At 40.0% G+C, this 21,211-nt stretch overlaps 1 protein-coding gene across 28 annotated transcripts in view; it reads right to left on the minus strand.

The window, feature by feature from the left end:
• NPAS3 (neuronal PAS domain protein 3) overlaps window positions 1–21,211 on the minus strand; it is an 876,069-nt gene that overhangs the window by 113,422 nt on the left and 741,436 nt on the right. For all 28 annotated transcript variants that reach the window (XM_084969006.1, XM_084969005.1, XM_084969003.1 and 25 more), the window contains one exon: window positions 15,275–15,449. In XM_084969006.1, the coding sequence (XP_084825132.1) occupies window positions 15,275–15,449 (175 nt within the window). The remainder of the gene's footprint in view (window positions 1–15,274; window positions 15,450–21,211) is intronic.

Below are 21,211 nucleotides of genomic sequence, written 5' to 3' on the forward strand. Positions count from 1 at the left end.
GATTCTTAGTTATGAGGTATTAAGGACCCAATTTAGTCGAGTGTTTATTCCATTAAACTTGCACTTCGTTTCTCCTTGCACCAAACCTTTCAGTGATCATTACTCATGTATAAGCTCTGAGCAGCCAGATTCTTTGACAGATCTTTAGGACCATGAACAAATGAAAATTAATCAAAGGCATGACATGCAATTTACTAAAATATGTGATCATGAAATTTTAATGCATTTACAACATTGTCAAAGTATTAATAGTTTCCCCCAAACAAATGAAACAGAATGTATCTGATGTGGAGTGAGGATTATTTCTGTCTAGTCTTTGTTTCCTTTTACACTCTTGGAAGCTGTGTCTCCACCCTCCCCATCCCCCACCCCCATTTCACCATGTGAACTCTTTAGCAAAGGCTGGAATACCAGCCCTTCTCTTTTATAATTCCATTGGTGGTATGGGCATGAAATATGGCTCTTGGTGAATAACTCTTAAATGGGACTGGGCTTCACCCAGATTGACAACTGTCTGATTGTTTATGTTTTTTAAATGTGCTTATCAAAACCGTGTAGGATTGATGGGTGTTTTTAGATGAAGTTATGTTTTCGCAACAGACTTAATTTAGGACTAAGGTTAAGGCTTAGGATAAATGAGTGCATTAGATGATTAAAGAACATTTGTCTTGTGGGACATTTAAGTCATTTATTTATGACACTTAAAAACAAGCTAGGAAAGAAAGCATCAAGGCTTTAACGAATCCGTTTATACAAATGTTAAACTAAAACTAATGACTTTTTTAATGGGAACTCCAAGATATGCCAGTTTACTAAATATCCAGAGGCAGAATCAAATGTGCAGTGGAGTAAACACGATGAAAAAATATTGGAATTAAAAAAAAAAGTCGTAGTGCTATTTGTGTGTATGTATGCCCACGTGTACCTTTCTCCAAAAGGTGTTTTTAAAAATTGTAGTTGCTCCTTGCTTTGAGCAACTAGGTCTTCTGCCTCTCTTTTATTTTTAAAAAGCTCTCTTTTATTTTAAATAGAAGAAGATTTTTTGATGGTATAGGAATTTGGACTACGGTACTGCACTGTACTGCATATGATAAAATACCTTGTCAGGGACGACAGGATGGCTCAGGGGATTGGTAATGGGATATATAGAGCCTTTCACCCACAGGTCATTGGCTTGAATTTAGTCCAGGTTGGCAGTGACTAAAAGTCATTAACATCTCATGACTGCTTGGTGGCCTGTATGAAACGAGTTTCTTTCTTTATTTATTTAAGTCTGTATATAGGACCTCTGGCTAGGGTATCTGGGCATGTCTCTTGCTTTTACAGAAGCCTTCCACCATATCCACACTCATTCCAGTTCTCAAGATTAGTGATGAACTGAAGCCCTCCTACACAAAATAAATTGATGCATTTAAAGTTCAAACCAATAGCTGGGTATCCCCACCCCATTATCTGGCACAGACCAGAAGGGTGCATGCAAACTGATTTGAGGGTAAAAGGAGGCATAGGTTGTAGAGACCTGACATCCCATTCATAGTCACTTAGTCTTTGGTGAAGTATAATCCATGTTCTGGCTATGGCCACATGGCAATGGTGCAGCTAGATAAAAGGGGGAAATATCACTTAAGCACATCACGTATGCTTTGCAGCAGCTACTCTTTGGATCATAAGCAGAACACATTTTAACAGGCCAGGCTAGAAGCTGCAAACCCTTGGAGACCAACATTGGGGTCTAGTTGAAAGTGGACCTGGGCAAGCTCCATGCTAGTCTTAGGAAAGGGGAAGTCAGGAGGCATAATCCAGACAAGTGGGATGGACCTATGAGAAGAAGAATTATATATCTCTTGTTATGCTTTAAGAACACTGAGTATATGAGAGAAAAAAAGGTGGATCTGCAAAATTGAATCTATGTATTAGAGAGGTTAGAGGAAGGTGAATTATGTATTAAATTATTTATTTCCAAGAGTCTTTCCTCTTAGATGGAACCCTTCAAAAAGCACTTCATTTCAGGGGTGTGTATGTGTGTGTGTGTTTTCAGAAGCACAGCTTTGGGTACTGTGATCCAAGTAGAATGTGGGCCCTTTAAGAAAGATAACCAGAACATGGTGACAGTGAAGCCCAAATTCAAGTCTTTGAAGGTTGGCACAGGAGCCAACTTTGTCACCTAAGCCCTGGACAGACTGCCCCTAAGGAATAACTTTGGTAATAAGTAAATGTTTAGCTCAACAGAATGAATAGTAATGACAATACTTACTGAACACTTATGATGTGCCATACTCTGGTTCTAAGCATCTTAGATGTACTAATTACACTATAAGGAATGTTAATATGTTAATTCATATAAAGTTAAAACTGACAGGTGAATTTTCCTACCCTTTTCTCTAAACTATGCTAGAGGGCCAAAATTCTGCAATGGGGAAGCTGAGGCACATGTAAATTAATTAATCTGCTCAAGGTCGAATTTCTAATAAGTGACAGAGCCAGGAAGACTCTGTGCTCATGTATTTGTAGCTGCTACAGAAATCATTGAGGGAGTTTTCCTATAATTTGGGTGAGGGCTGTCATCTTCATAGATATCAATTCTGTTATTCAAGTGACCTACAAATTAACCAGACTGTAGATTTTAAAAAAAATCTATAATATAGGTAGTGCATTGCATTGCTACAGATCAGAGAAAATGATGTAGGAACTGATTACTACCATCACACTATATCTCCTGTTCTGCCACCCTGACCTTTGTTCTTGTATCCACAACCCAAGGTGACTGGTTAGGGTTATCACCCATGGGAGAGGAGCAACATAGAAAGCTCTAGGCAGCCATAATCACACCCTCACACCAACATCTTTTGGTGTATTGCTTTGGTGGGTGGGGAACCAGAGTCTTTTCTGCTCTGCCTATTAAATGAAGGGATGGAAAGATGGGAAAAGAGGGATGGGGACCCTGCCAATCGAAGCCAAGAGCTTCTCTAAAAACTGTGAAACTTGGAGCTGACAGGTCTTAGAACTTTTCAGTTGATCCCTAGATTCATCTAGGAGCAAATGTTTAGGAGAGTTTGAAGGGCTCCCTGAAGACTGAGGAGAGACATTTGGAGAGTGACCAGAGGAACTGGATAATCTAAGCTCCAAGCTGAGTGGGTCGATTCTGATCCTGCCTGCATAGGTGGGCCCTTGAAGTAGAGTCTGTCAAGCATGGGGAGGAGTGGCCTCCGGGGAGCAGGAATAGATCGTGTGCTTCGTTACACATTTCTTGGGTGTTAGAAGGAGTTTCTCTCCTTAAAAAAAAAAAGAGGTTCCCATTGTCAAATAAATTGGGAAAGCCTAGTTCAAACAAAATAAATAGACTTACTGATCACACAGATTTCAGATCCTAAGGGAATGTTCACTGTTAATCATCAATGAGAAGATGTGCAGTGATGCTTCTTCCTCTGCTCTTTAACTGGGGGATCCTTTTCACAACAAGCATCTCACAGGGCAGTTATAAAGGACGCATTTTGCAGGTACTGGCTTAAGATCTATGTCAGCTCTGCCTTTCAGAAGCCGAGAAAACCTGACCAGTCCATTACAATCTGAGTTAAAGATTTACCTCTTGTTTAGAAAATGGAGTATTCTACCAACTGAATCTTCCAGCAGAAATCCTTTTGGTCAGGTGGTTTATGTGAATACAAGTTCTGTGAGAACAAGGACCTTTTTGGTAACTACCATATCCTTGGTTCTAGGACAGAGCTTGGCCCCTGCAGATGTAATGACTGAATGAGTGGAGAAATGAATGCGTGAATGTTTTCCATATCTAGACTATTGGACTTGTGTTGTTTTTACACTTTTATATTACTTCAGCATAATGGAAAGTATTTCCCTAAATATTGGTCTCATTTTAAATTCATTTTTATATTATCAATTAAGTCAATTTCTACTTTGTTTTGACCGATCATAATTTGGAGGATCAACAGAAACTTTTAATCCTCCTCAAACGTCAACCAAGAGATGGCTGTAGAGTTTTAGTTCTTTTTCTTATTTTTTTTTTTTTTGTCTTTTTGCCTTTTCTAGGGCCGCTTCCCGCGGCATATGTAGATTCCCAGGCTAGGGGTCTAATCAGAGCTGTAGCTGCCAGCCTACGCCAGAGCCACAGCAGCTCGGGATCTGAGCCGAGTCTGCAACCTACACCACAGCTCACGGCAACGCCGGATCCTTAACCCACTGAGCAAGGGCAGGGATCGATCCCGCAACCTCATGGTTCCTAGTTGGATTTGTTAACGACGGGAACTCTGAGTTTTAATTCTTTATGTCACCGATTTCATTGCTCTTGCTGGTCTTTTTATTTGGAAAGGATGTCCCCTGACAAGTAAGAAAGGCACATGATCTACTTTAATAAACCATAAAGTGGAAGAGCTTTGAACCCTAAGAAATTTGCATCCTAATGTTTCATGATAAATAGCATATGTAATTTTGTAATTTTCAAAAGTTACCAGACTTTATTACCAACTGATAAAAAAAAGAAGAGTGGACAGATGGTGTCATCAATCCTAATCATGTGAAAGTTTGAAACTTGCATAATTTCTAGAGTATTAGCCATTAGCTCCTGGCTAAAGACTGACCACAAGGTACAGTTCTACTTTTTCCTCTTACTTTAGTTCCAAATCATCATTTCTTCCTTTGCAATCATTCTTCTCAGGGTCTCCTCACTCAGTTCTAAGTTAAAGAAATGGCCTCTTGAATGGTTTCCCTTGCTTCCAGTCTGCTCTACTTAACACATACTTTGTATTCTTGCAAAAATAAAGGGTCATGTATTAAGTACAGTGAATCTAAGTTACCTGTAGACAGGAATCAGCATAACATCCGGAAGACTGTTCTAAGAGAGCTGCCTAGGAAGGATGCAGAGTGTCCCCAAGCTGGTGGGCTCAGGTAGGGGTTGGACAGTTTTTAAATGGATGTTGAAAGGCAGGGTGGTGGAATGGTTAAGAAGAACTACATTGCTGTCAAGCTGCTTGGGTTCAAATCCTAGGTTCCCCACCTACTAACTGTAGGACTTTTCGAAAAGATAAAAAAGTCCTTTTCTTAGTTCCTTCATCTTTAAAATGGGAAAAATAATAGTACTTTCTGCATGGTATTTTGTGAGGCATGAATGAGGTAATGTAAACAATGGGCTTAGTAGAATGCTTGACACTTGGCAACCATTCAATGAATATTAGTAGTTCATTATGCTGCTTAGGGATTCAGGAGTCCATAGGTAATTTCATAAAATGACCCTCAAGGAAGGGGCCTTCCAAATGCAAAAAACATTTTTTTTGTACTTATGTGTTAAAACCATGCTTTAATTGGGTTGAATGATTGATGCTCAGAACTTATACACATCTTAGATGATTTTCACTGGTACTCCAGCTGCTCCGGGATCTGGTTCCATCCTGCGTAAGCTTGCATCTTTGCCTATCTGAGGGAGACAGGACTCCTTCCTGCCTCTTAAATGCAGTGTCCTCACTCCCACTTTGCTGCTTGAGATGAATCTCCTGGAAGTTCATCTCTACCTCTTTGCTCTTAGGTTGGTTTTCATGCTGGTCAGCCCTCCTTACCAATGCAACTCACAATCATTTAGCCTCTCTGATTTCTTATACCACTTGCCAACTTTATGTCTCCATTGAAAACAGCAGCAGGGTCATTATTCTTTTCTCTCTGGTTGTTGACTGTGTATAAATCTACTGATGATGAGCAGTTTGGTAAGGGTAAGTGTCACATCTTCTACCTCTTGTGTTCTCCAGAAGCACCTAGCAAAGTGCTCAAAACAAAACACCTGGCCCAAGTTCAAATCCTAGGGCCACAGTCTACTCTGCTGTGGAGCAAGCCATTTACCATCTCCAATTCTGATTTAGAGACGTTTTGAGAAATAAATGACTTAAAACATGCCCACTCATGTAATTGGAACACAGATGTAAAACATAATACGAGCTCTTTATTAATATCATCATTAATGTCATTAGAATATTTGCAACAAGTTTTACCTTGAGTAGAAAAGCTAATAGTGTCAGTCCAGTTTTTCCAAAGCTAGCATTTCCTGAATTTTAGTTAGTGAAATCAGCATAGTGTAAGTAAGGGAGGAAGTTTGGAGGCACCTCCCATTCAGAAGAGTCCTAGAAAGATCAGTAGAGAGGGACTCATATTCCTGTGAACCTTAAAGGCTAATTAAGCAAACAAACAAAAGTCCCTTGACAGTAAGCATCAATGCCCCTGACGGTCATGGTCTGTGTACGTCTGGGCAGGTTAAAGCAACTTGCTCCCTAGGAAGCAATCCTCCTGGGCTGTATACTTCCAGGGTTGAAGTTTCAAACCTGAGATAGTTCAGCCAAGACTGCAAATGGCAGTGGCTTATAAAACAATGCTATGCTACTCACACACCTGGTGCCCTGATGGTCTTCACCATACACCTGCACTGGATTCATGACCTGTCCCTTTCACATGATGGTCAGCTCCTAGAAGGTAGGGAACTTAATATTTGTTTCTTCAGTGCTTCATCTAAGGTCTAACACATAATAGCCATGCAATCAATGATCACTGGAGAGTCTACACAATCCCCATTATCAGGTGGGTCTAGGTTTTGAATAAAATTCACTCTAGTTAACAACAACTAGAGAGAAGACATAGGTTTTTCCTCTCTCAAGCTAGTTTTGTCAACCAACAGATGGGTTGAGGTTTTCCATGGGTCCATGATGTTTCATGAACAGCTACCTTTTGGAGGGTATGACAACCTCCTCATGGACCCCATGAACTATTCTTTTTCCATCTCACATTTGCCTTGGGAGACTGGTTCTGAAAGGAAGACCTGGAGAAGCTGCTGAGAGTCTGGTCCTGCACAGAGCAGAAACCAAATGCACAGAGACAACTTTGGCTGTGCTCCTGGCTGAGGAGACATGCAGCTAATGGGGATGAAGAGACCCAGGGCTGAGTTTTGCCTATAATTGATTCAGATGCTACTGTTCACCATGGTACAAAGTTTCAATGTAGGGATGAAAGAAGAGGAATGGGGTAGATGGAGGACTTCAGTCCCCAGTGAGAGACTATATTTAAAAATAAAAGATGTTTTAGCCCAATGAAATATGTACATAAGGGCATTGTTAGGTCGCTCTCTGGACTTCAGAAGCCTCTGGTTCTGTATCTACCAGAGTCCTACCTATCTCCTTTCTCCATCTTAGTTCCTAGGTTTCCTATCCATGAAACCCTAATACTGTACCCTTTCCTTCCATCTTGGCTGCTAAATGCACCTGTGTGGTTTGAAGCAAGCCACTTAGACATTCCATCACTTTCCCGCATCTGTAAAATAAGGATAACACACTGACCTGCCTCAGAGGGGTAGGGTGTGAATTAACTCCTGTAATTAGCGGTTTCTGTGCTATGCATATATCAAGCAGGATATGAATGCCAACCATTGTCACAGTGGCCTAAGTACACTTTGCTTCTAAAGCTATACTTGGGGATAACTGCTTGGCAAAGAGCTGACAACTGGAAGTTGCAGACTTTACACAGAAGCAATATTTCCAGTATTTTCCCCAAGCAATCATGAGTAAATTGCTCACTAGGGGTGGAAATGGTTTTCAGCCAGTTCTGCCTCTTCTGATCTGTGCACCCTGCAAAGCTCAGTCAATGCCAGGTAACTGATCCTTCATAAGTCTGCTCTTTAGTGCAGATGAAGAATTCAGAATGGTATCATTTGGACAGAGATGAAATTTCTGTGCAGTCGTATATATTAAAAGCAAATAACTTGTGCTTTGTTCAAGGCAAGAGTTATAGAAATAGGATCTTTAATTTGTTAATATCCAATGACAAAAACAGCCACATTTTTTTTTTTTTTAATGGGGAAGAACAGGTCATCCATTAACAATTTGTCTTGGGTTTCATTTTAAAAACTCTGAAATGAACCCCTTATCACCATAGGTAAAGGAGACCAAAATTTTTGACCTAGCAAACTATATAAAACAACTGTTAAAAATAATGGGTTTTAAAAATTGATTTTCTAAACCTTCAATAGCAGGTTTAGGAAAAAAACCCTGCTACATATAAACAGAGTGAACCTATTGTATGTTTTGATAAGAGGGCCATGCTTCTATTATTGAACACACCACTTGCTACCCTGTAAATACCGTTATATTAATTTAGAAAAAAGTTGCATTTTTTTGAGTTGCCATCACTGTGATCTAAATTTTGGAGGAGACAGTGAGTTTCAGAATGGCATACACAACTAGGCTGCCATCCAGCATCTTCTCTGAAAACAAAGGGGAGACTTGCTTTCTATAGCTAAGTGAGTCACCCACACAGATTTTTCACAGGTCAGGGTGTCAAGCCCCCAAGGATTCCTGGTGCTGCAGCTGTGCATTCTAGGAGTTGGCCTGGAAGGGCGGAGCTCAGGTGCTGGGCCAGCAGAGCCTGGTGGCAAGGAGCATTTTCCCTTCTTTTCTTTTTTTTTTTTTTTTTTGTCTTTTTGCTTTTCTTGGCCCACTCCTGTGGAATATGGAGGTTCCCAGGCTAGGGGTCTAATCGGAGCTATAGCTGCCAGCCTACGCCAGAGCCACAGCAACGCGGGATCTGAGCTGCGTCTGCAACCTATACCACAGCTCATGGCAATGCTGGATCCTTAACCCCTGAGCAAAGGCAGGGATCGAACCCGCAGCCTCATGGTTCTTAGTCAGATTTGTTAACCACTGCGCCACGACGGGAACTCCGATTTTCCCTTATTTTCTTTGGCTCCCTCAGGCGAGATCCTAGAAGTGCATACAAGGTTGCTCTGCAGATGTTCTCATGGTTCACTGACAAGCACACAAAGGTGTGAGCAAACACGACTAAATGTTCTAAGTGTCCCTAGGCCTTGTATACCAGAAGAAAGCCCTGGAGAAATGTATTCCCCCTCTGTGGCAGTTCCAGGTGATCTTGTTTAGCTTAGCTGGGGATAAAGGAGACATTTAAGAAGAGTCTACTTTCTGTAGGAAAAAAAAATAGTACTACATCAATGTAGCTTTTTTGAGACAAAAGAAACATTTTGAGTTTGGCAAGACAGTCTCTGTAATAGTGCTGGTTTGCTTTTGGAGTGTATACTCCATTATCATCATTCAGGAGTGGCAAAAGATAATTTCTATTTCATTTCAAAATAACAATGGCATAGTTCAAGGAAATAATCATTTCACATATGTAATTTTTGGATAAAAGGTGAGTTTAGGGGTATAGGATAATCTCTTTGGGTGATGAAAAGGTTACTTTTTGTTAGGCTGCTTTCTGACTATTAGATTTGACACATATATGTGCACAGGGGTATTGACAGGAGTCAGACTAGTCTGGGGTAATCATGAACTTGTCTGGATCTTTGCTACAGCTACAACAGAGATGCATTTCATATTCAATCCATCAGAGATAACCGTGGTACATTATCTGATGGATTTATCTTTGCTGATATTGTATGAATATGGAAAGGAATTAAATGTGTGTTTACACTTTGATAAACATTCAACATAAATTATACATTTTAATTTCATTTATTAGTTAGGGACTATGGAAAGTAGGAATTTCATTGCATACAAACTGCCATTCAGATTGAAGGATTAGCAGTTTCCTGAAAAGGGAGACTAATTGTAAGAACAGAATTCATTTCTATCTCAAGTGAGGCACGACACGGTTTGTATTCAGAGTTTGAGAAAGGCCTACAGGGAGAACAGCTCACCCTCATGACTATACGGTTCGTATTTTACACTTCCTGTGGGCCCAACGTTGTCACCATGAATAAATCTCGTGCTAATAAACCCCCTATCATTTGACAACTTGAATTTTGTAGTTACTGCACAAATTATCCAGCTGTATTGATGTCTAAAAGAACCTGGCCTGATCTCTTAGCATTTGCATGCGGGCCAGTCTCCATGATATTATCTTCCTGTATAATGACTCCAAAAAAATCTCACTGAGATTAACGGTGATAACATAATTCCAGAAAGTTGCCACTCTATATGTAGAAATATATCGGCCATAAAACCCAGTCACTGTAAGCCTTTCCCCAGTAGGGGATCTCTCACTTTTCTTTGATTTTTAAAGGCTTCAGATCAATAACTGGAGTGACATTATTAACAGCTCCCTCAACACCTTGGCCAGCGCTAATATTAAATCCATTACACCTTCTGTTTGACATTTGCGGTACCACAGAAAGCACTGTAGATACAGTCACACTGTCTGGGGACTGAGGGTGGATGTGGGGTTAGTAAGATGGTTTCCCTTGCCTGACTTCTAAATTCCGTTCATTCCCAGGAAACTTAAACCAATGCCCCAAACAAAAAAAAAACCCCAAAAAACCCACCCCAACCCGAGGCTAGACGGTAAATAGTTCACCCATAAAAGTATAGTTATCTCTCATATCTAAGCAGTTTTTGAGATAAAACATTGATCTGATCCTTGGATGAATCTTTACATTCTTTACTGTTATTTTAAAACATTTGTTCCTTTAGTTCTGTCACTTATTATGAAAATCATCTAATGCATGCTGAGGACTTGAGTTCCTGTAGAATCAGGAGCTGATCAAACTCACCACAGTGCAAGGGCCTAAGTAGAAAATGCAGATTATTCCTATGTAGGCAAGTACTCAACTGCTTCAGTTTTGTTTGCCTTTAAAATACTCGGGACGTGGTGTAGGTGTGATGGCATAGAGACTGTACTACAACACTAATTTTCTTAACCTCCCCTAACAAGCTAGAGCTGCTGAAAGCTTAGACAAAACACGGTGGCCTGTAATTTCAACAAACAATGGTTAGCCATGTTGCTGTAGTTATTCTTGCTCTTCACCAGAAGCCCTGTCTCATATGTTTGGCTGACATGTCTGAATCCTGGTGCAGTACTGATTCCTCCCTCTATGAGCTCACCCACTCCTGAACAAGCAGCAGGAGGCTCTTGTCCTGGCTGAGTTCCCTCCTGAGTGGGACCCAGGTATGTTACTCCTGACAGTGGTCCTGCAGCTGGGAGCTGACTCTTAGCTAGTGGGAAACAAACCACTGAAGACAGAAAGGAAATTTTACGTTAAAGGGAGAAACAGGATAGGAAAAGTGGCCAGTGAGGTTAAGTGAAAAAACAGTCTACCAGAAGCCTGGGTGTTATGGTTTTATTTTAGTCAAAGAGACAAAATCCCATGACATCACCATATATGTATGCATACTTACAGAAACAAAATCTAGAAGGCTACCTGGTGTATATCATTAGGAACAGTGGCTATTTTGGGGTAGGAGTATGTTGGTCTTTAGTCTTTGTTTTCTGCATTCTCTGAATTTTTCACAATGGGCATGATTTTATAATTGGAAAATATCCAACTGTTTTACATAAGGAGGGAGTAAATCACAGTGCTTTGAGGACCTGACCCAGGGAATATTAGGCTTTACTTTCAAAACAGGGAGATTTTTCAAATACCTCCAGGATTTCTTGAAAGAGCTGCTTTTGTTTATTAAGCAAAAAAAAAGATGGGACACTGAAATTTATTTTTTTTCAAATAAAGGATAGCACTCATAAGCCGAAGATTACAGAATCTTTAAGAGTGATTAGAAGATACAGGCAGATCTACAAAAACAAACTGAACTGTCCAAACCCTGTGTCCCAGAGGTTCTGTGCCCCCCACTCTGCAGGAGCCCACAGGAGCAGAGAGCAAAGGCTGCCAGTGGGACAGCAGCGCAGAGTCATCTTTCCTAAAGTGCCGGGGTCAAGCCCTCAAGAGGCACTCCAGAACTTTTTAACTTTTTAAACTAGGCCACCTATTTATTTTTATTACACCTACCTTAAGATTTCTCTAAAAGAAGTTCCATTTTTATTAAACTATTAATGCATATGTATACATATAAAATAGTTGGGTTTGCTGGCCAGTCAACAGATTTTTTTTTTTTTCTCTCATTTATCTTGAGACTAGTTCAAGACAAGACAATCACAGGGCTGGCAGTTCAAAGAAATAGGATTCCTATTATGGCACAGGATCACTGCCTCTTAGGCTGGTTTAGTCACTTATTTCCTTTTATTATAATGCCAAATGTTATTTAGATTTCAGTCATTTAGTAATGCTACACTGAACACATCAGGGCTTCTGGAAAATTCCATACCTACTAGTCCCTTCATTTTCATAATCACCACATATTGATATCCATTTTCCACCCAAATTACACTATTTAAGCAAGAATCTATGTTTTATCAGAGTTTAAAAGATTATGATGTAGTGAACAACAGTTTTCAAGAATGTTCCTTCGTGTTATAAAGAATTAGAAAATCTTGTTAAAATTCTTTTAGCTTTTAAGAAACATAAGCAGCTTTGGGATGTAGTGCCTGACATGAACTTTTAAAGTAATTCCCCTGGAGCAACGATCTGCATTAGTGAAGATATTTGGTTAAAGGTAGCATCCTACACTGTCTTTCAGTATTTGAGCAGTCAATCTAATTGGCTTTTTAAGCCAAAGACTGAAAATAACCAACACTACAGAATTTTAAGGCAGAGCCAGTTTAACATTCTCTAATGGTGAGAGATATACTCACCATCAAGGAAGAGACACTTCTCATGTGGGCTGCTGCTAATGAGTCCAAGTTGTTAAGAAACGTGGAAAGCAGAGTTTTCCATTTTACTAGTTCAGATGGCACATGGAAGGCCAGGAAGGCAGGGGAAAGAAACCCAAGTCAATTTTCAAACCACGCTTCAATGATACATGACAGAGTAACTTTAAAAGAGGTATGTTATTTTTTCTGATAGCCAGAAATACAGATGCTCAGTGAGAACTGAGTTCCAATAGTACCTGGAGCTGTTTTATGCATCCTGGTGCTTCACAGATGGTGTGGGATTTATCTGAATTTTTATACTTAATCTTAAACCAGTTTGATTTGACTCTAGCTTAGGATATCTGAGCAGAACTGCTTTATGGCTGTGGATTTTTTTTTTTCCTCTTTCAAGGGACAAGTCACCCTTAACATGTGTTTGGGGGGACACCAAGCTAGTATAAATCACCAGGGGGAATCTGGCTGTCAAGAAAGCTTACTTCAAACCTGGGCTACACAATAGGAGTACAGGAGCCTCAACTGAGAAGGTGACAGTCCCTCTGCTTTGCACCCATCAGAATACATCTAGAAGCTGCATTCAATTCTCAGAACCTCATTTTTAGAGGGTCACCAACAGATGGAGGGTGACCAGGATGCTGAGGATGTTGGCCACATGCCACTAAATAATGGTTGTAGAATGAGGGTAGTTGGACCTGGAAAAGAGAAGGAAGGAGGGAGGAAGAATTTGATGTATTCATATATTTGAGAGGTTTCATGTATTTGAGAGGCTATGATGAGGAGGAAGGAGTATGTGTGAAATATGGTCCCAGCGGACAGACCTCGGATCCGTGGGGGAAAAGTTGCAGCAAAGCAGATTCTGGCTCCATATGAGCAATAAGTTTGTATCTGAGCTGCTCACCAATGGATCGGGAGGCCTCATGGGTTCCTCAGCTTCCTATCAGGAATGAGTTTCAAGCAGAGATTGGAAGGGCGTCTGTTGGTTTTGCCCTAAAGGGATGGTTGCATAAATTGGAGGTGGATTAAAGGATTGTTGAAGATTCTTCTTGAGGGTTTGCAATTCAGAGAAACAATGTCCACTTTCCCAAGGTCTCAGTTTATATTGAGATTTATAAACTAGACTTCTTACACACTGAGTGCTTAAGACTCATGAGCAACCCTAATTTCCCAATGGACTCCAGAATGAATGAGTAGAGAACTGTTTTCATGTGCTGCTTCTCAAATAATTGCCCAGATATGAATATTCTAACGACTAAAGAGCAGGTACAGGGATCTCAGTGAAGTCAGTGAGCTATGGCATAGGAATGTAGGACTCTCCCTGACCTGCTGGAACAAAACTGTTTTTATGTTTATATGGTAAAGAGTAGTCGTAAATAGTCTTTTTCTCATGCATGGGGCTCCCTGGCAAAGGATGCTCACCAATGCTACAAAATAATGCCCTAGAAGCCACAGTTCACTTAAATGGGGAAACATGGATTGACTCTAGATGGAATTAAAATATTTCCAAAAGAGACAAATAAGTTTTTTGAGCAAACACAATGTGGTTGTTTCTAAGCAGCTCAAATTATTTTCTTGGAAGTATCTAGAATGATTTTAATGTTAAGATAGGTTTTCCATTTGTCTTTCATCAAATGCTTTCGTGTTGGAAATCTATTTTAAAACAACATATCAAGTAAAGGACAAACATCTTTAGAGTGCAAAAATAATTTCCCAAGTAAGCAAATAAAACTTTGCACTTCAAATCAGGCCTTGATTCATTAAAAATCTTAAACTTCTCATGAGAAAAATTAACATTTAAACCACTGCTGCTTGGCCAAGCACTCCACCACACAAGAATATGAAATATCTCCTCTAAAAAAGTACAAAAAGGACAAAACCACAAATGTGGAACTTCAATTAATTTAAAGCCCCAATCAGCAAAGAATAAATCCTTCGCAGATCTAATTACCAGCGCTCTCGGAAGACCCAGGCCGACCAGCCAATCTTCCCCGTGTTTGAACAGCTTGATGAACTAGGGGACTGATGGATATCAAGTCATTTTGTTTAATTTATAAATGGATTTTCCCCTAATACTTAAATTATCATCAGTACAACACAATGAAAATGGGAACATTCTGAATGCAAAGTCTATAAGAGTCCTGGAAGGAATCCCAATGAGAAATGTCACCTCTGTTCATTCCTCTATACAATTGATCTAATTAAATACTGAGGGTGGAAAGGCAGTTTAAAATGTAGCCATTTCTGTTTTCTTTTTAGCCTTAATTTATCTGTTCACATCTTTCAAGTACCTTCTGATGCTTAAAAAAAAAAAAAAAAAAAGAAAAACCAAGATTTCTGCAAGCCCCTAATACTTTTAATTCTCTACCAGCTAATATTAAAAAAGCCTCTGCCGTAGATTTTACTGAATAATAAATAAGTGCATTACATTTAGCCATGGTAACAGGACAAGGAAGAGGGCTTTTCCAATCTGAACCTGTTCCTTCCATTAATTTGAAAGAGAAACTGAAGGAACTGGTACCTTCTGTATGTATGGTTCAACTGAAATTAGATCTCTGGATTATACTTTTTAAAATGTCTTCTTATTTTCAAATCTATTCCTTACCTAATTACTGCACAGGACAGAAAGCTGCATGGAATTATTAAATACCATTAGACCTATTTAGAGTCTCTTCTCACCAGCAACGTGACTGCAATCATTGGCAAAGGTCCAGCCCACCGACCCACACATTGGGATTTTAAGTCCCACCTGGCTCAGGGGTCTCCGACTGGGAGGAGGAAGACGCTGAACTGGCTCCATCTTCAGCAGTGCCCTGGGAGAGGAGACCCCGCCCAGGCGGGAGCTTCATGCCCAGCTGCTCTGCCATCTCCACATGGTCTCCGGGATGGACATAGTCAAAGACGCTGCTGCCTGTCAGCTCCACCTAGAGGGGGAAGAGAAAGAAGAGTGGGAGAGAGAGTTGTCACGGGCTTTTCGTTTTTTCAAATTCGGCCTTGCTGTGATTCAGCTTCTGAGCAGAAAAAGAAATCTAGGAAGCCCCCAGGAACAATCCTAGTTCAAAGTCTTTATCCTCAAATGCTTAAGGATGCTTGTGATTGAAAGACTTTTTTTTCACATGTGTTTATTTAGCAATTGTTTAGCCCAGTTTTGTCGAACACTGTTGTTTGCATAAAGTCAAAACATTCTATGAAATGCGGATGAATCTGCCTGAGTTCAGCTGTTTTAGCCATACATCTTTAGAGACTTGCACGTTTGGTGTCAACCAGATGATTGACTGAATTCTACAGTTTTCTTACTGAGAAACTTGAGCTTTGTAGAGCTAAATAGCCAGAGATAGTAAATGAGAATTCTCCTTAAAATACACAGCTTTCCAGGGTGTGTATTTATACACATCAGCTTATTTCTATGTAAATTTAAATGGAAGAAGTGCTGCTTACAAATATATGCAAAGGCATAATGTTTTCATTAAATATTACTCATTAGCTCTGTAATCATATGGAGAATTTTCCATGCCAAAGAGGTCAGCTGGGGTCTGAAGCAGCCATTTTTTTTTCTGCTGGTATCAGCTTGTTTTGCCATCAATCTAATAAACTACATGGTACAAATCTCCTTGAGGGCTTTTTAGAAATGTTTTATTTTGTATACTCTGAAGGTAGTGAATGAATATCAAGTATCAGAAAAGGGCCAGCCCGAAAGGTTATCACTGCCTTTCTCAGTGCTGTCAGACATGGGCCCCGTCTAGGGCTTGTGCTTTCTGAGCGGGCAGAAATCACGGGTAAGGACTGGCCTTCCCTCTGTACTCTTCTGCTGCTGTAACTCTTACCTCCTTCCAAGAACAGCAATAACGGTCCTAAAATAATGTTGGGTTATAGGTACTACGACAGGGAGAGAGATGCAACAGAACAAGAAAAAGCTCTTTCCCAGGTCACTAATGGGTTTCCCATTCCTCTGGAGTTTAATGGTCTCAGGCCAGCTATGATGTGCCACCGAAGCTGCCAGAAGTTCAAACTCTCACAAGTTTCCTGGTAGATATTTACCTTGAACCCTTCCTACCTCCTCTGCCTTTCCTGTGTAATTGGCAGCATCCCTCCAAATTTTGCCCAAGTGCCTGCTCTCTTTTTCCTGCCAAGAAGGAAGGCTGGAGGTGGGCGCACTGTCACAGCGAGAGGAATACTCAGAGCAATGATTAAGCCCCAGAACTCCAAGGCCCGGGAAAATGAGCACGTCGACTCCCAGACACAATTTGATTAGAGTCTTACCAGTCTACACATCTTCAGCATCTATCAATTAACAGAGATAGAGCCAGAACAACACAAGGCTAAATTCAGTTTGGTTAATAGCTCTTCCTGAAAAAGGCGTTTGTAACTTTTACCCAAAATGAGATACTTTCTCTGTGCTATTAAATTACACTCTCCTGTACCAACTCTATCATTTTACACTATTTCCTCCATTTGCGATTGTTACAGAGTGTAAATCAGGATTCATAAGCGATCAGTTCCTACCCTCTGGGAGGGAGGGATTACATGGAAATAATCCCTTTAATGTGCGCCTTGCCTCTAAGCATTTCACACAGCAATAAATGGGTAAACTGACTTTGAGCAATTAAGAAATTAAATGAAACTAATAAAATGTGTGTTTTAATATTTCTTGATGGTTATTTTGTTTGGGGATTAGTGAGCATGAGGAAGTCACTCTCATTTTGCATGGAGTCCAACTGCAGCACTTTAATAAATATTTCTGTCAATTTTCTCAAACTCTGAGTCTTTCTTTAATACTGCAATGTGCCTTTTGGCACAGGCCACAGATTGTGATAAGATGACAACACAGGTGGGAGATATAATAGATTTTTAAGGGTGCTGGTTCTTGAATATTCATGTAAGCCAGTCATATGGCGAGGAGGAACAGGCTGCTATCTTCACAGCCTGATTTACTTAGACAAGCACTTCCTTTCCACAAAATAATGTCCTGAGTATAGCGCATCTATAGCAAGATTGAGTCACAATGGGCCGCATCACATTATGACACAGGAAGGACTTGCTCCTTCAGTCACAAGTCCAGTGACAGGGTCAAATTCTCACTGCCAACTTCTACATCCTATATTTGACTCTGGGGTATATTGGTGGAAAAATCTGACCCTGTCGCAGTCTTTATATATGTACTGTGGTCAAGGGCACAGGGTAGGGGAACATACAAAATAGTTGGAGTGATAATTGGAGTTGGAGATCAGCATCTTCTCCTCCTCTGCTGTGCTGCTGTGACCTTGGACTACTGATTTAACCTCTCTGAGTTTCAGGTTCCTATTCTGAAAGTGGCTTTACTGCTGCTCTGTGGGATGCTATGGGAGTGCCACTCATATTCTACATGGATGGCATCCTCTGGAGTGCCACACTTTAGGATGGTGCAAGGAAGTGGCCTGAGAACTGGGATAGAAACAAGACTTGCTTTATGTGACTCACAACCTAATTTTGAAAATCCAGTGAAATCATGCAGAGCAAATCACCTTGTGAGAAATAAGCACTACAAAATGCCTGCTATTGTCACCACTGTTTGGTGGATAAGAATGGATATAGGCATGTATATTACCATGTAACTTTGGTGGAAAATCTTTAGGGTTTGTAGTCACTTTGGAATATCTCTTTAATCATCAGGGGATGCATGCTCTGAGCCTCTGCTACAGCAATAACAACAGTGGAAGCTATCTACCACTGTGTACAAGTACTTATCATAGTTTTCTTTGATTAGTCCTCATAACAATATATTGAACTGGTAGGATGATGCCCACTTTACAGAAGAAGAACCTGAATATAGAAAAGGCCAATATTTGGTTAAAGTCTGCTGGGCTCAACCTACCACTTCTCTGGTGACATCTTTGCAGTCAGACAGGCTTAGCAGGGATGTCCAAGCTCCTCTGTCATGTAGCTTCACTTTTTTTTAGGAGAGAACACTGAGCACCATGTAAGGAGGAGGCTGAGAGCTGGCAGCCTGGCAATCTCCTGGGCTAAGTATGCTTTGCCATTGGACTCTTGGGCCAAAAGAAAGCACGAAAGCAAGTGTACGAAACAGACACAGATATGGGGGTAGACAGAAGTCTATGTACATATATATGCCTTAGTCATCATCGTCATATTTATCTATCACTTTCAACATTTCTCATAGTGTTTTAACTTCACTTAGCGAGATTTTAGAGCTGGAAGAGACCTAAAAATCATCTATTAATACCCCCTTATTTAATAGGTGAAAACTTCATGGTTCCGAGAAGTTAAAATGTTTGTTCAAGTTTACCTGGGTGTTTGGTGGTAAAGCAGGGCTATAAGCCCACTGGCTTACTCTTTTCTCACGAACCCCTTGTGTGATTTCTTTTTCTCTCTTGTGAAGACTGACTAGGTAAGCAGACTTGGAACTCACCTGGCACTAAATTCTGTGCCTCAAAATAGACTGCGGAATTTCAGAGTAGGGAATTTTTACTTGATGAGCAGACATTACTTCATGTTAGCTCATGAAGTAGAAAGAAAATAAATAGAGCTTCAATCCAATATTACTATAGTTAGATACCCTCCTCCAACATTTTTGCCCACTGAGAAGTAGGATTAGTAGGTCAATCACAAACATTTGCTGAATGAATAACAGATAGCAATTTAGGCCTAAAGAATCTACTTTATCTATGCTTGATTTGGATGAGTTTAGATTGGCTGCTTTTATTTCTGGTATTATTATTATAACTTTATTTACTATTCTAAAATGAGTTAAAATATAACAGCATAATATATTCATTCCCTATAAGTATTTGCCATGTGCCTTGAGACCTACACCTTCAACAGAAGCCAACTGAGTTTACCTGAGGATAGGGTTTTATGGATTCTGGGAAAGAGCAAGTTTTAGGAACAGCCATCTTTTATAACTGCTCCCCCTCCCCCCAATTTATGACAGAACTGTGGTTAGCTGATTAGTTCATTTGTTCATTATCTCAATTTTCATGTAGTTTCATAAAAAACTATTCATTCTTTAACTATACCTTCATATCACCAAGAGTAGGAATTTAGAGAAATTTCATTTTACATTGATTATTGGTCCTATATCTTTTTGGTATTTTCCTTTATTTCCTTATTGGTCCTATCTTTGCTCTATGATTATGATCTACATGATGGAGAGCTATAGCATTCCCCCCCGCCCCCAAGAGTGTGTTCTTCTAGTTAGTGTAAGTTACATGATAAGGCAAATGTGAGAATCTCTTCATTTTATAATAAACTCAATCATTTTATATGGTAACTAAAAAAATGAACAAACCGTGCTATTTATAAAACTTAAGAAACCGACTCATGGGAATCTGCATTGTTTCCCTAGCACAAGACGGAAAAGTAAGCACAACTATTTCCAGCCTTGCTCACTTGGTCCACCTCCAGGTGAGTGACTCTAAAAGAATAATTTCTCTCTCACACTGCATTAGGAAACAGCTGAGAATGTATAAGCGGCCAGAGAGAGGCAATGAGTAATAAGCAGTCATATCCAGAAACATCATTTTGTTTCACCTCCTTTCTTCCTCACCTCTGCCCATGCAAAGTGCCTAAGATTTCTCTAGGATAAGCCATAGCCACTAGTGCCATCCCACACAGTCGAGCTAAACCACCTGGCCTTCCTCAAATTTATTTCATACTCTGTTAGCATGCATGCAATTTGCACACTAGACACAGTTGATTTGGTAACTCTGAAGTTTCCTAGGAAAAAAATGTAAATATATTATCCAGTGGTTTGAGTTGACTTTTTCATGTTGGGTCATTGTACCCTGCTGGTAGATAGGATGGGGGACTAATTTGTCTTTTCATACATCAAGCAAGCATGTCAGTAGCCTTTGCTCGGCCCCCTGCGGTAAGCAAATACTTTTTAACTACAGTGATGTACCCACAGAGCAAATCATTGAATTCAGTACTCCTTTGATTGAAAGGGTTTGCTGCAAATGAGGAACAAGGAGCAAGATGGTTAGTTGTCTCCATATTGGAATAACTGAAGAGGATACATACTTTGATAAAGCAAGATGATAAAACCTCTTTCTTTCTCTCTATATAATTCAGTCTTAGGAATTATACCAAGTTCTTTTTTAGCACATAAGAAAGGTCATTCAAACCTGCCATTTAAGGTGGAATTTCTTAAACCTTTTAGAAGATGCTGTTTTTTTGTTTTTTTTTTTGTTTGTTTTTTTTTTCCCAAAAATGTCTGAAACATCTTGAAGGCACTGAGATTACTGAGGGGGAAAAAGAAGAGATTACTGAGGGGACAGGAGGTACTACTGGATAAGCCCTTTTGCAGGAGTCCTTTTGCAGCCAGGTCCCATTCCCACAGGAAGGCCTGCAGTATTTGACAGAAGGTCCTGTCTGAGAGAAGACTATGTTAGTGGCTAGTGGTTTGAAAATCTAACTCCCAGGTAAGGCTTTCAGATCTATGGGGAGACTCTAATACCCTGGTTAGAAAATCCTGACCTGGGACAAGATGGAAATTCTATTTTACTGTGGCAGATTAGGATTTGTAGGTTTTTCTTTTTTTTTGGGAGGGGGGTTACATTTATATTTTTGAGGGATAGTAAAGTGATAAAAGAATAAAACATAATAAGATGTGATAGCTTGATTAGCATAGGTTTTCTTAGGATTTACTAGTATCTTAATGCCATCTTCATAACTTCCTACGTATTGCAGA

Source organism: Sus scrofa, chromosome 7, assembly GCF_054392235.1.
Source record: "Sus scrofa isolate SSC_HxYL_T2T_F1_AM1 chromosome 7, Sscrofa_HxYL_maternal_Yorkshire_Landrace_v2.0, whole genome shotgun sequence".
Taxonomy (NCBI): Eukaryota; Metazoa; Chordata; class Mammalia; order Artiodactyla; family Suidae; genus Sus; species Sus scrofa.